Source organism: Danio rerio, chromosome 7, assembly GCF_049306965.1.
Source record: "Danio rerio strain Tuebingen ecotype United States chromosome 7, GRCz12tu, whole genome shotgun sequence".
Lineage (NCBI taxonomy): Eukaryota > Metazoa > Chordata > Actinopteri > Cypriniformes > Danionidae > Danio > Danio rerio.
The window spans coordinates 48,215,587-48,231,531 of record NC_133182.1 but is presented as its reverse complement, the minus strand read 5'-3'; the positions used below and the strand labels follow the sequence as shown (position 1 = coordinate 48,231,531).

The following is a 15,945-nucleotide window of genomic DNA, read 5'->3' as shown; positions in this document are numbered from 1 at the left end:
GAGAGAGAGAGTGAAAGACACACATATGAGAGGCACATAAAGTTAAAAGTCAGCAAAGTAGCGAGAAACATGAACTTAAGGCTGACAGGAAGACAGAAAGTAGTGCACTCTCTCTGACCCGCACCAGACTGGGGTCAAGACCCACCCAAGAGAGGGTCTGATCATACACCCTCCTGACAGTGATAATTGGCCACTAGTGACTAAACACCATTTACATTTAACTACCCACTCCTGTCTGCTGGGCAAGATACATGCTAACACACACACACTAGAAGATAAGAGCTAAAATAAAAACACTAGGAAAACCTCGAGCACATTCACACACATCTTCTTTAACTGCATCACTTATAAAGGTCTTTTTTTTAAAGTTTGTGAGTCTTCCTTGACATATTAAGGAGGACACATTGTAAATTGATAAACCCGAAGGGATTTGCGTAGAAGAAGAAAAGCAAAGACATAAAGCGATCCTCCTAAGCATACGTCTCTTTTTCTGTCTTTCGACTCGCTTTCATACAGCCAGTCGCATTTCTCTCCATTTCCTTCTATCTTCCTCCGTCTCCAATCATCTGTCATTCTCACTGAGTGGTTTGGAGTGAATGGGGACAGGGTTCACTGCTTTTCCACCAGGGGGTGTCATGGCCTTATGAACTAGGATGGTTGGGGTGAGCAGCCCCCTCTTTCAGCAGTCCTTCAAGTCTGATCTCTCTCTCTACATCCTCTCATCTTCCTTTTTTTGTCCATCTCCTTTTTTTTCTAGCCTAATACACACACATCACTTGAGGAATGTCTTGAGTGTGTGGCAAAACTGGATTGCGAGTGTTGGCTGGACAGCTGAAAACTGTACTCCTGACTAGCATCTGGAGCCACACACACAAATGTGCACACACACACACACACACACACACACACACAACTATCTTTATTGGGAACTCCCATGGACTTAAAGAGGGGAAAATAGCTTATTTATTGTATTTATTTTTATTTTATTAATGAATAATAAAGGATAGTTTGCCCCAAAAATCACCATCATTCTCACCCTTAAGTGCTTCAAAACCATTAAACTTTTTTTTTTTCTTTTAAACAAAAAATTTATATTTTGAAGAATATTGGACACAGATAGCTACTAACATCCATAAAAGGCAAAAAAAAAAAATCTATGGATAGCAAAGGTTAGCCAACATTCTTCAAAGTTTCTTCTTTTTTTGTTTAACATAAGAAAGAAGCTAAAACAGGTTTGCAACAGGTGAACTGTGATTTAATGGCATAGTTAAAAACCATTGAAAGAACGACCCTTTTAACAAAACTCTGAACAAAATTCCCTCACACTTAACTAATTGTTTCATGTTATTTCATTTCTCAACAGATGTCTACAAAATAATCAGCAAAAAAAGTCATGCATGTTCTTCTTTACAGTTCCCAAATTGTATCGTGAGAACAGTTATTGTAGATTTCTAACCAAGATTAAAGATGAATATGCACTCACTTTAATGTTCTGATATTCTATAATACAATATACTGTGATAATGAACATGTATTGCAGTGTAATTAAGGGCACCTTATGAAAATACTGTGATTATTTATTATTTAAACTTTGAGAAGAACATTCAGACTGTACTCACAGTGGTTTTGCACTGTAAAAAAGGAAAAAAAGGGTTGCTAGGTTCCACACATTCGATTTGTGTTGAGACAACATAAATTAATTAGGTTAACTTAGTTTTTTTTTTTTTTTTTTTTTACAATTTTAAGTGGATTGAACATAAAAACCACTGAGTTTTCCCCCAAAAAGCTCAAGAATTGTGTTAATTCAGCTCATTTTAAATAAGTAATTTGAACAAACAGCAAATGTATTTTTTTTACCGTACCACAGTACCAAGTGCTTGAGGACATAATAATATATATATATATATATATATATATATATATATATATATATATATATATATATATATATATATATATATATATTTTTTTTTTTTTTTTTTTTCCAAACAAAACTAAACAAAATGCCTGAGATATTGACTTAAAATTTTCTGATTTTATATAGGTCTACGCTATTCGAAAACATTACACATTCAAGCTAACTGAACATAAAACTATTAAGTTGTGCCCAAAAAAGCTCATTTTAAATAATTATTTTGAACAAACAGCAAACTTTTCTTTGAGTGATCACCAAGTGCTTAAGGACATACCAGTATATATTTATTTTCAAACAAAACTAAAAAAAATAAAATAAAATAAGAAAAAAAGAATCTGGCCTACAAAACGCCTGGTATATTGACTGAAACTTTCAGATTCTTTACAGGCCTACACTGAAAAAATGTTGTCTGCAAAATTGTTGCAACAATTTATATGGGTTGTATTTAAACAAACAAATTAAATTTAGTAACTTTCAACTTAATTTGTTTGTTTAAATACAGCCCAAGTACATTTTTTACAACTATTTTAAAAAATAGCAAATCCTGATTTTTTTCAATACGAAAAACGCCTCAGTAAGTCTTCATTTGTTAATATAAGCTAATTGAAACAATCTAATAATCAAAACTACATGTAAAGCATTTATTAATCCAAAGTAAAGTTAATTTCTCAGTATAATATTAAAATCAAGTCGCAACCTAGTTTAATAGAGCTGACAATTAATAAAGCTCAGTTGTATGGTTTTAACATACCATTTGAATCAAACGTAGCTATTCCTCACTGTTGATGTGAAAACTGATGAGACCTTATAGTAAAGTATTACCTATATTCTACTTTATCATACACTGAAAAAAATGATTCATTGGATTTACTAATTTTTTTAAGATAAGTGGTTATAAAGAACTTATATGTGCTGAATTTAAACACCCCAATTAAGTTGAACATTACTAAATTTCATTTGTTTGTTTAAATTCAGCTCATGTAAATTGCTTGCAACCACTTAACCACTTAAGAAATTAGTAAATCCAACAAAAAAATTTTTTCAGTGTATTTGTATTTGCTTTATCTAGCAATTGTCACAACAAACTTTGATCCATCATGTTTTAGACAGGCCGGGTAACTGTGCTCCACACCACAAGTGTGCACTCAACAACTGCTCCTGTGAGACATCTAAATGTGGCCATTTTTCATGACGGCTAATGGAGACGGGGCGAGTGAATCAAGATAACTGTTTACACTGCAAGCTACGACGACCACGACAATGAAAACAACAACAAAAACAGAACGGGTGAGGGCAAGAGTGTGCGAAGAGCTCAGTTAGAGCGATGGCAGCACACGCAAAGGCCACTAATAATCTCATTCTTCCTCTTTTTCGTTGCTCTAAGTGGTGCTTTACAATAAATGAAAGCACTTTTTCTGGTGACACGTTTCCATTCTTATAGTACACCAGCAAGCATAAAAAAGAGACTGATAACAGAAACCTTGAAGTCTTACTGTCGACTGGCCTTAACATTTCACACAGGTGCTGCAGATAGATGGGACTGATGTCTGGTTATTATAACACGAGTTGCTTGTGATGATATGTTGTTAAATTAAGGGGAAGACAAAAGAGGAGCACAAGAAAGCAGACAAAGAACACAGCGCTTGAGATGTGTGCAATGTATAGATGAAGATATGCCACTAACAGACCTGGTATTGATTATATGATACACTTACACAATCGCTGCCTTGCACAATGGAACAAGGCCATTAAGCAATGTGAACAATACAAAGCTAATCCACTAGACTAGACACAGTCTGAGGTGTCTAACAGAACTCGCCACTAAATCACAGATATACTGCATGATTAATATGAGCTATGATTATTACTATTTTTTTTTCAATGTTTTACTACAAATACACTCTCTTAATGCTTATGTAAATCGATATGTTCCTGGCTTCAATAAAATAATAAATCATATATTTGCTAACTAACTAACTAACTAACTAACTAACTAACTAACTAACTAACTAACTAACTAACTAACTAACTAACTAACTAACTAACTAACTAAACAAATACATACATAAATAAAGCAGTAAATAAAGCAAACAATAAATTAAGCAATAAAACAAAATAAAATTAAAAATAATAAAATAAAATTACATTAAATAAAAAATGAATTAAAATAAAATAAAAATGAAATAAAATAAAAAATAAAAAGATTAAATAAAATATAAAAATAAAATAAATAAATTTAAAAAAAATTAATAAAATAATAAAAATATATATATATTTAAAAAATAAAATAAATAAAAAATAAAATAAAATAAAAATAAAATTAAACAAATAAACAAATAAATAAAACAAATAAAATAGTGTTGAATCTAAATGTAATTTAGGTACATTTCTGTAGTAATTTGTAAGGAAAAATGTGTGCTGCTTTTATGTATGGAAGAAGGTTAATCTACAATAAAACAAATGTAAGATACTTGATATGCAAGAGAGAATAAATGTGTTTGCGTGTCTTATAAAAGCGTTATAATAATGAGGGTGTCACTTTGAAATGACTCTCACTCACTCCATTCCGGATGTCAAGGCATACCATATTCAGCTGAGATTTCTAAATATTAATGATTTATGCTTTATTTGCATACAAACCTAATGCCAAGCCACTTCAGATAATCATATTTTGCCCTGAATTAAATTTTCAGAGGGATTTTTGCTTCATCTATGCCCAGCCCCAAGGAATCGTATACAGAATGTGTTTCACTCAATTTTAGACAACAGACCCAAGCACAAAAAACCCCAAGATCAAATAAATCTGCCAGCATGATATTTTATATCTATTTGGGATTCAAACAAACAAACAAAAAAACAAAAACATAAGCTTTAGTCTTTGTGACATTTTTATCTCTTTCTGTAAAATTCAAGATATGAATAATGTTGGTGAGGTGTGAACTGTGATGATCTGTAGTAATGCAGTAACCAAAATTGGCTCATTCTGAAAACATAGTCCTATATACATTTCTGGAGATCATAAATTATGTATCCAGAAGTACATATGGCTGCATCACGTCTTTAAAACAAACACAATAGGACGGTATGATGCCATTCCTTTTCAACCTTATGAGCAGACCGATTACATCTGTACGGATGGCTTTCCCGCTGTTACCAGTTTGACCAGTTAGCTCGCCATGTATGTCAGTGGACTTGAAATGCAAAGAGAAATTAACCACGACTATAGGGTTCGAATGCGGTGAGAAATAGTTCCAGAAAGCGGGTAAGACAAAAATAGAAGCCAAAAAACAAAATCAACAAGTCAATAACAGGGTGAGAATGTGGTAAAATCTGAAAACTTGGTAAAAATCAGGCAAGGGCTTTTCTTTTTTTGAATTGCTTTTTAAAACTGTCGGTTAGGTTAAGGGAGACAAATTTAAGATCTCAAAAAGCATATACAGCGCCTTCTCTGGTGGATTTGTGAAAACAAAAACTGCAAAAACGTAGCTCCTGGGATGTATTTCATGATCTCCATAAATGTATATAGCGTTACATTTTTAGAATGAGCCTAGGTTGGCAGTAACATGTAATGTATACAAACATGCATACATTACATACAATACAAAAACAAACTAAGTATCTTTTTCTATTAATTATTCTATTAATTACAATAGAATTATGTTTAGCTCTTCAGTAAAAAAAAAATATTTAAATACATTTAAATAAGTTAAAACAAAATAGTTAATTTTATATGCATTTGAATTCAAGTCCAATATTTAAAACCTAAATATTTTGCCTTTTACTTAAGGATTGAACATATTTTGTTAGAAATCATACATTTCTAGAGAAGTGGTTCCTGTGGTCGTGATACAATAAGGGGGATCTCTTGGTGAATTCCAAAAATCAAATTCACTTTATTAAACTATTAGAATTACCATATTTTATCCATAACCTTCAGAAGAAAAAAAATAGCTAAAAATACATTTAAAAAAAAATAACATATAAGTAAAAAGCAATATAAATGCGTTTGTTAGTGACCCCTGGGGCGATTATGTTATATTAAAGACACAGAACATTGATTTTATAGCATCAGGTTAAACTTTCAGACACCTTTACGGCCCTCACGTACATCAAAATTAAATTAAAATATGGAGGATGGTCTTCGAGTGGCGTTCTCCAAAATTAAACAATGAATAGACTTGGGACTATTGGTATGTGTGCACCATTGTGTGCCAGGTTTATATATTTATAACCACCTCAGCGGGTATTGGGGGTCGCAAGTCACTGGCATTGTTATTTCGGGGATCACCAGATAAAAAGTTTGAAGTAGAATACTTTCATCAGAGTGCCAAATCTCTTACTCTCTATTATAAACACACATAAACACATACACAGGTTCAGCAGTAATACTAGCACATTCCTTCCAGAAAAGGATGAATAAACTGTCTGTTGAATTGTGCACATGGTCATTCAATGCTTTTACTGTACTGTATGTACTACTCAAACATGCCCACACACTGTCTCGGCGTATACAGAGGCGCTCGGCTGCCCATCAGCATCAACCAGCAACAAACTGATGGAGTCATGCTTTAAAAATGGCAAACAAAAAACTTTTGTTCTCCAGACAAAGCCTTATCTCTAAAGGTCAGTCCCTTTTCACAGCAGCAGGAGAGGAGGACGTCACAAGGGCACTTTTCAAATGTCTTTGATTAAAGAAGGATATTACAATACGGTACATTCACTGCGATGACAAAATACTAGCATTCATTTTCAGCCAAGTGAATGACCTCCTCTAAATATTAAAAATGCAACAGGTTCCTCCATGACAGACAGATTTTTCCATAATTGAAAGGTCAAAAGCACCATTAATTGTTAATGTAAACCATTTTGCGGAACACGTGACAATCTTCAGACTTCACACTTCTCTTTTTGATATATTTGTCTCATGTTTGAAAGTTTGAGTAAAAAGGATCTTGGTCTGCCTTCATTTTGTTACTTCCAAATATCACAGTGGCGAGATTCCTTGATACGGCTATACAAATATTTGTTCATCTCTTTAACTTTTTGTTTTTCCAAGGTTATTACCGAGTGACTAGAGATTTTGCCTGCTTTTTTTGCACACACAACTGACTCACATTATCGACTAGTTCAGCTGACGTGAGTGTTAGCGGATGACTCACTTGTGGTAAACATTATGATGGAATAGAGATCCAAATGTCTAATCAAAGAAAACAATAATAATTCATAAACAGCATAATAACAATAATAATAATAATAATAATAATAATAATAATAGCAATAATAATAATAATAATAATAATAATAAAATAATAAACATAGTAATAATAATAATAATAATAATAATAATAATTATTATTATTATCATTATTATTATTATTGCTATTTTTACTATTATTTATTATTATTTTATTATTATTATTATTGCTATTATTATTATTATTATTGCTATTTTTATTATTATTTTATTATTATTATTATTATTATTATTATTATTATTGCTATTATTATTATTATTATTATTATTATTATTATTGCTATTATTATTATTATTATTATTATTATTATTATTATACACCCGATTTAATATATTATATTATATTTGTTAAATACAAATTAATAGTATTTAACATTTAACAATATTTTACTGACATCTGTACTGACTGTGTATTACCCAAATCAGCGTTGATGAATTTGTGGTTACTAATCAAGCACAACACAAATGAACTGTCTTGAATGAACAGTTTGATTGTTCCAAATTAAATAAAGTAAGTATTATGATTTGCGACAACAAAGCAGCTTAATAAAATGCCTGTAAAATACTTGCAATAGTTTAATCCTACACCTATTTGCAGTAAGACTTTTACTGAGAGCAAAAAAAAGAAAATCTGCCTTCTTCCTCTATGTTTGCTCAAGTAAGAACACCAATGTAAAGCATCAAACTAAGAACGTCTATCTTAACTCTCGCATAGACAATTAGTTGTCTTTTTAATTAATAATATATTAGGAGGAACATGAAAATGGATGATAGGTGTGTTTAAGTATATCAGACTTTTTTTTTTTCTTTCAGCAAATGTAATTTCTCAGCTGTAAGAAATACTCTTACAAAAGGACATCTAAAGGCTGTGGCACTCACTTACTTTCTACTACAGCCAGCCAAACCAAACTACAAATTCAATTCCTGGAGATTTACTCTCTTTCTTTTTTCATTCACAGTTACTTTCTTTTTCTTTTTATCACCAAATTTTCTGAAAGGGCAGTGTGAAACACAGAAGTCTCAAGGAGCACCAGTAACCTTAGCAGAATCATGAAAGCTGACAGATCATTTTTCACAAGGCCATAGATCCCAGACTCTTATAAAGTAATGGGCTTTTGGGAGAGGCCTTTATGAAAGCTAAGATAGTTAAGTTCTGTGTGCTAGAGATGACACAGGGACCATCAGCTCCTGGTCTGTTTCAAAGCAGGCGCCCTTATTCCCAGAAAGAGGCTGGAAAGAGAGGGTGGGACTGGAGCTCTTGTAAAATGACAATATAATAAAGATTAATATGTTACTTTGTCTTCCTGATGGTCTCTAAACTTGCTTGAAATAAGGTTGAAATGGCTCAAAAGCAAATCTTGCCCCTTTAGAGAGTTTCTGTATTAGTGCGCTTCTGACCAATGAGGGTGACAGTGAGCAAATGTCTCCATGTGTAATTGGTTCACAAATAAGAAATAGCAGATTGTGCAGTGAGGATGTGCGACTCATAATGCAGTGTATATCATGTGTTTACTTGCTAGGGAGTGTGTATGTATAAGAGTGAGTCATTTTGAACGGCATTGGTTATTGATTTATGATACAAAAACAGGGGTTTATGTTGTCATACTCACCAGAGGGGTCGTTTCTTTTCATGTTGCTGGTGCCACCGCTTCCTCCGTTGGAGCTTCCACCAAGACCTCCGTTGAAGGCTGCGAGGTTCTCTGAACTGTAGGCCCGCAGGACAGATAGCATGTTCATCTGGTGATCGAGGTGGGGTTGATCAGGCTTAACCAGGCCAGGGGGACCACCGCTTGAAGATAGAAGACCCAGGCCTGCTTGCTGCTGCCACTGCTTCTCAGGGGTGGGAGCTTGAGGAGGAGAAAGCCCTGAGCTTTGAGGGCCTACAGTTAGCTTGCATCTTTGGATGTCCTTTCCTGACAATGGAGATTGAGGAAGCATTTGCATGGATCCACGATCCTCCTCCTCAGCATCACCCATCTCCATCTCCTCTTCTTCATCTGCTTCCTCTTCGTCATCTGAATGCATGTGTCTCTCTGTCGCAGTGGGGTTGGGTAAGGATTTGTCACGACTCACTTCATCCTCCTCAGACTGGCCACCGTGTTCCTCAGATGCCTCTATCTCACTGCAGGAAGCCTTGTCGGATAGGTCATCCAAAGGGCCCTGACCACCCATGTCGTTAGGCTGAATTTGCTGCTGGTCCAGATATCCAACAGGCCCTCTAGCAGAGCCATCATACACAGGACCAAAGGGCTTGTAGAAGTCACTGGAGAATGCTCCCATGGAGGCTCCGTGCGGGGGCTGATCCAGATGGTTGGACCAGCCTGCTTGTCCCTTTGGATCCCCAGACTCAGTCTCTCTGTCCCTGGACGGGGCTCCCTCATGGTGATGAAGAAGGCCTGGTGGTGGAGGAGCCAAGCCAGTAGCTTTGCCCACATGGGAAGGCTCTCCCATGAGGTGCTCCTTAGTATCTTTGCCTGGCCCACATTTGCTTTTACCCAGGTGGTTGGCTTGCAGGTGGAGGGCCATCAACTCTACAGAGGCAGTTGTGAAGGAGCAGAAGAGGCAACCATGCCAGGCGACATTATCCTGGATGGTGATAGAGGTTCCAGGAAGGGTCCCCGCTTCAGGCCTAACAGACAAATCCAGGGGCTCATACTGTGAACGGCCACCCTCAGCTGGTTTAATGTCACTGGTGGGATTTTCTTCCTGGTTGGCCTCGCTGGATCTTTTGGTCTTGATCTCTGCATTCTCCTGGCTAAAGTGCTGACCGTGCAGCTGACTCTCTCTCATTTCCTTCTCCTTCTTCATAGAGCTGAGCACAAAGCTGTCCATGAAGGCCTGAAGGGAGCCCTGGAAGTTGACTCCATTTCCCACCATACTCTGGTAGGCCCGACCGAGGTCAGAGAAGCTAGCAGGACTGTCCGCTGCAGAACCAGGTCCCTCGGGACTCTTCATGTTCTCCGTGGTGGGCTCTGGCCCCGGTCCATGGCGCTCCCTTTCACGATCTCTGTCTCTAGGTGAGAGCATTCCTGGTGGAGCCCACTGGTGTGGAAGCATTTGACCTCCTCTGAAGTCAAGACCAGAGGGCATCATGCCTTTGAAGACCCCGCGAAGGACATCAGGACGAGCAAAAACCCCTGTCCCACCGCTGTTCTTGTTGTGGTCATCCTTGTGTTCAGATGATGGAGGATGGTTGGCCGAGGGCCCACTTCCGTTCTGCCGCTCACGGTGATGGCGCTCCAGGTGGTACTTCAGGGAAGCTGATTGAGTGCCTGCATAGTCACAGTGAGGGCACCTGTAGGGCTTTTCACCTAGAGTGAGAGTGATAGAAAGAAACAAAGACAGACAGGAGCTGATGTCAGTACAAAGGTAATAATATAGGTGCCAACAAGCTCAGCAGGAACTCTGGGCTCGTTCCACCTGTCAGAAGAAGAGCAGAAAGAAAAATAACATGTAAATATTTGACAGGAATCATGTCAAGGATTACGTCAAGACTCTTTAAATCTCACATTCTGCAGCATTCGACCACATTCATCACTTAGCAAACAGTCCATCAGCCTTTTTGAGAGGAGGGAGGAGTTTCAATACGGGTCGATCCAGCTCAATCCAGATCCTAGGAGTGAGCCATCACTCACGTCAGTGCCATAAAAAACATAACACCATATGGTGCCTTCAGTCCACTACAGAGATCATATTTTCAACTGACAACAAAACTGTCTGGATGTTATCTCTGTTCACATGGGGAACTGCAGGCTTGTGGTGCTGCTGGTTTCTGCTGTCTTTCTCTCTCTCTCTCTCACTTTCTGTCTCTCCCCTGGCCTTGTCTGCTGTCAAGCCTCTACCTTGGTGGTGGAGTTGTTCTGTGGACATTCTCTATTTGCAGTTTATCATTGTGAGGATAAATCAAGCCCCACAGTAGCTCTCTATTCCCCCTGGAGGACAACTGTGACCCCTCAGTCCAAAATGCACCCAATAAAAGTCCCTCATTTGAGAGCGAAGATAGTCTAAATGATATAAACACACCATATGTGGTGCACATGAGCATTCCTCACAAGGCAGCCTCACACTGCGGATTACAAAATGCTAACCAGCATGAAATGTACTGTAAAAGTAGGCATGCAGGCAGTTTAGAAACACATGCAAATGTACAAGAATTCTTGTTAAAAGCAAAAAGAGAGCAGCTTTTAACAAGAGAAAGGGGCTAAATTGCATTTGCATGATCTAATCAATATCGATATAAAATACATTCTGACAACAATTAGAATAGGCTCGGAATGAAAGCTAGATTTATAAGATCAATAAGCAATAAACTAAATGCAAGGCTTGATTTTTGAGTCCCTGTAATGTTTCAGGAATGAAATGATGTCGTGCGAGGTGGGAAAAAAAAAAGACAGTGAGGGAGGGTGTTTCGAGAGATATGGGAAAATGAAAATAAAAGCATGTTTGTCAATGTGTGTGTGTGCGCGGCTATAAACGCTTAGATTATACACATGGAAAACATTTTTTAACCCAGAAAAAATGTTGCATTGTTACGCAAGACTGAATTGAATGATTTAAGTCTGGCTCTGTAGTAAATCATGGATATAATTAGCAAATGGCATAGTGCTCAAGTAATTTATCATTATTTGGAGGGCGCCATTCCAGAAAAAGAATGGAAGATCTGCAGACCCACTGCACAGCTTCCTAAATAAAGGATTGCAAACACAAACTCAATACTATATTGATAAGGAACAAACATACGGAGGGACATATAGTGAAGGGCAATTTGAGAGGGTGAGAGAAAGGGAATATAAAAAAGGGATAGGGAGCCGTCTTTTGTTCTTTTACACAAGAGTGTTTGAAGCGCATATTCAAAAGACATCATACAAGATGAGCTTTTAACCCAATAACTGCTTATCCTCTGAGCAGGATAACAGAGGCTTGGTGTGATTCAATAAGGAAACGTCCTTGATGCAAATGATCATTTTCAGTTCCTTTAACTGGAAGGAATGATATTCTGTACCCAAAATTAGAGTACAATTAGAGTGATCTGCTTTTCTCCACCCCATCTTGTGTGCCTGATTATGAAAATACTGATAACGTCTTAATTTATTTGTAATAAAAAAAGCATATTAAGACATATGTTGTGGTAATGTATTACGAATTTTTAGTAAAAACTAAAATTCATACCAATCAGGCCTATGTTTTGCTATTTCTAAACATATCGCTGGTTGTGAGGGTGTGTTGAAGTGCCTGTGCAAGTCTCTGTGCGTGTGGCATGTTCTTTGTGCACCATTTGGGCTCAGTAAGACATCTGCTCCATCATACGTCAGGGGCACGTGTGACATCTGGGGAATATACTGTATCCTGCCTTGCAACATTACACACAATTTACTGCTAAAGGTCATTATGTACCCGTTAATCCACTTTTAATTGATATCCACACAAACAACACAACCTCAGGGAAACAAAATGGATCGCCAAGGCAGAGAGGTAAAGAGATTATTATTTTTTCATCTTTTGCAATGAGAGTCTGCAAAACTAAAAAGAAAAAAGTTTCCAAAGCTCACTCTTACGCCTGATGGACTGCGTTAATAAAAATAGGGAGGAAAAAATACATATCAAATTGCCATCTGCTATAGTGTGACAGGCTTTATATAAATTGCAGAGACCTCTCACTGTGAGTAGTACATATCCATTATCATTTTGCAAGTTCACTTCAAACAGAGCGCTTTCAGACTTAACACTTGAAGAAGTCCAGCGCAAACTGATTTCATATGGATTTGTGTGATTTGTCATGACTCCATAGTAACGGTTCAGAGTAAACACTTGCAGCCTTTACAGAAGTGCAATTAAAACAGTTAATAGATATGACACACTTTAAGATGAATTTCCATATGGCTTTACAGAAGGGTAAAAAGACAGCCTGCATTCCACAGGGGGATAAAGAGAGAGAGAGATTGACTGCACTGGAAAAATAGATGTCTTTTTTTTCCGCCCCATAATCTACGCCAAATGTAGAAACAAGAATGTCAAGGTGTTCGAGTTCTCAAGCCCTCCACATCATACCCACAACTTCTATTTACATTTGAAATTACCCTTTACTGTATGCCCCATTACTTCAATCCTTCCATTCATCTTAAAGACTTTTAGATAACTAACTCGCCATGTTCTTAGCAAATACGCATTACGAAAGGGAACGAAAACAAAACCAAAAAGAACGAGAACAAAACCACTAACCATGCAGCAGGAAAGGACTCGCTAGTAATACCTTGAAATTTCCTACCGGGAGTCTGCCGAGTGACCTTTGTAATTTACAATGCTTATGGTTTGGAACAGTAGCAACTGACCACAGACCTGAGTTTAATGGCTCCCCCTCTCTCTCTCTTCAAAGCAAACCTTTAAAACGTTGTTCGATGCAACCATAAAGCTCCATCCAGCCGTGCAAGCCAACTCTCCTCGGTTCAGTCCAAGTCTCGATCAAGATGCGTAATGGCTCCCGATCACCAAGGTGAACCGGCACGGCCGATGCCTGTCTGTCCTCTGTCTCCCTTCAAACAAAGGTGATTCGTCTGGCATCTTGCTTCTCCCATAGCCTCAAGTTATGCGTAGCCATTGTCAGGAGCAAGGACCTTTTTATTTTTTATCTACAGCTGCTTACTGCTAAATACTGCCTTGTCCAGAAGGGGACAATCTGTGTCTCTAATTGCTGTCACTGAAGCCTAGATTCATTATGTGACTTTCCCATTAAAATGTGAGCATTAATTTGTATAATGAAATATCACCCACTGCAGTGTTCATTAGCTGTGGCCCCACACTATACGCTGCACAATGTTAGCTACCTAGAAAACTGTGCTTAATTTCACTAATGGATATTTTCCCGCTCACTGTTGGAGAGGAAATTAATACTGTAACATTAGCTCTTTAACTTTTGGAGAAATTTAAATTCACTTCATTCCTTTCAAGCCGACGTTAGAGAGTCATTAATCTAACATTGTGTCGCACAATGCCCTGGCCTCCTCAGTAAGCAACGCCATTGTGATGGGATAACGGCGTCGGGATTGAGGCCCGCTTTGTGTCATCCGCATGTCTGATTGCTTTAAATCAGGGCAGGATATTTGTTTAATGTCATCGGCATAGTTTCAGCCTGATTGGAAGGGCCTGTTGTTCCAGTAAATTATTCGAGCAGAGCTCGAGCGAGACCTGCGCCATATCTCTGATTCCTGTCAGCCGGGAATCTTTATGACAAACCTATAACCGATCAGCAAAGAGTCACACATCTTGCAAGTACATCAGGGTCCGCGTAAATTGCTGCATCGACAGAAAGAGAAGCGTCCGCCTGTAAGCGCTCTCTGGCCGCACCGCACACACGTGGCCCGTCCCGGCGAGCAGAAAGAGAGAGAGTGAGTGAGTTAACGGAGGCTTGGGACGAGGGCCTCTGTTTCCTCTCGGCTGAAATACGGCTCTACTGGGGACCCTTACCCCCTGCTCCGAGCAGGCATAACTCAACCTCCCTCAGCTAGAAACATATTTCCCCACTCCATCCGCTGCTCTCCTGCTAGGACGATACAGCCAGCCTGTCCAAAGCCTTAACCCCTCTGTTTAAAGAAAACTTAAACACTTCACTGCGACAGCCTGTCATTGCCTAAATGTTTAACACTCTCATTTGTGCAGTTTTTAAGTTGTACGTTGCATTCCATTTCATATAATTCTTGCTGCAAGTCATTTCAGGGGAAATTGCTCTTTATAACTGCCTCGCAGTCCATATTAGATAATAACAAATGCAGATGACAGCGTTCTGCAGACTTCATATGAATGCCGTACTGAAAATTAATACTATTTCCTGTGCTTGTTACAACAGAAGGTGAAGATACTGCAGGCTGAGAGAGTTACACATCAGCTCTGTTGTTAAGCATGCCTTATAATCAAGCTTAATGCTCCAGAATAGCGCAGCTATGTGCTTCTTATTAAGTGGGACAAATACCATCTGGGTGGTCTGCTCTCTTCCTTGTATGCACATACCAAAAAAGTAACAACCATCGATTCCCTGAGCTGCGAGTGATTTCCATTTACAGTTAAGTAAAGAAGCGCGGATTGACCTCACATTATTTGCTGAATTTATAAAGCTGCTTCTTTCTTTTTTTCTTCTTCCTATTTTTATAGCTGTCCTTTTTATGATTAAAGCTTCACTGTGAACATGCGCAGGTGTTCCAGATCTCACCCATAAAATGACGCTCATTGGTCTAGTATAAGTACTGGTGTATGTAGATATAAACAGTGTTCTTCAAAATTTGCTTGTGAGAAATGGTCTGTGTGTTAGTAATTGTGATTTTGACTTCTGTGGAGGTTTCATTGTTATACCATTAGATGGGGCAAGAGGCTGTCTGTATGAGTGAGTCAGTGGAAATATCAATGACCTGACAGGGAGGAAAATATAGAAGAACATAAAACAAGCATTTTTTTTAAAACTTTCAACAACACCTTGTAAGATTTAGCCATCGAATGCATTGATCAGCACTGTCATGGGGAAGTTCCACCTCTCTCTCTATTTTTCTATTTTTCTCTCTATTTTTCAATCCTATAAATATTACAATTTCTTCTTCTTCTTCTTCTTCTTCTTCTTCTTCTTCTTCTTCTTATTATTATTATTATTATTATTATCATTATTATTATTATTGTTATTTAAAATAGTGCAGGCCCTCTCTGAGCACCTAGATGGCTCTGAAGGCTCCCATCTGCTTTGCAAATACGTCAGCTTATTATAGTCTATTACTATTAATGAGAGTTTTGTTACAGG

General features: G+C 37.5%; 1 protein-coding gene across 23 annotated transcripts in view; it reads right to left on the bottom strand.

Moving 5' to 3' along the window:
- znf536 (zinc finger protein 536) overlaps positions 1 to 15,945 on the bottom strand; it is a 496,275-nt gene that overhangs the window by 87,294 nt on the left and 393,036 nt on the right. For 22 of the 23 annotated variants that reach the window (XM_073907215.1, XM_073907216.1, XM_073907219.1 and 19 more), the window contains one exon: positions 8,780 to 10,480. In XM_073907215.1, the coding sequence (XP_073763316.1) occupies positions 8,780 to 10,480 (1,701 nt within the window). Of the gene's footprint in view, positions 1 to 8,125; positions 10,481 to 15,945 lie in introns of those variants that run through there. The other variant, XM_073907234.1, reaches the window with a different exon arrangement.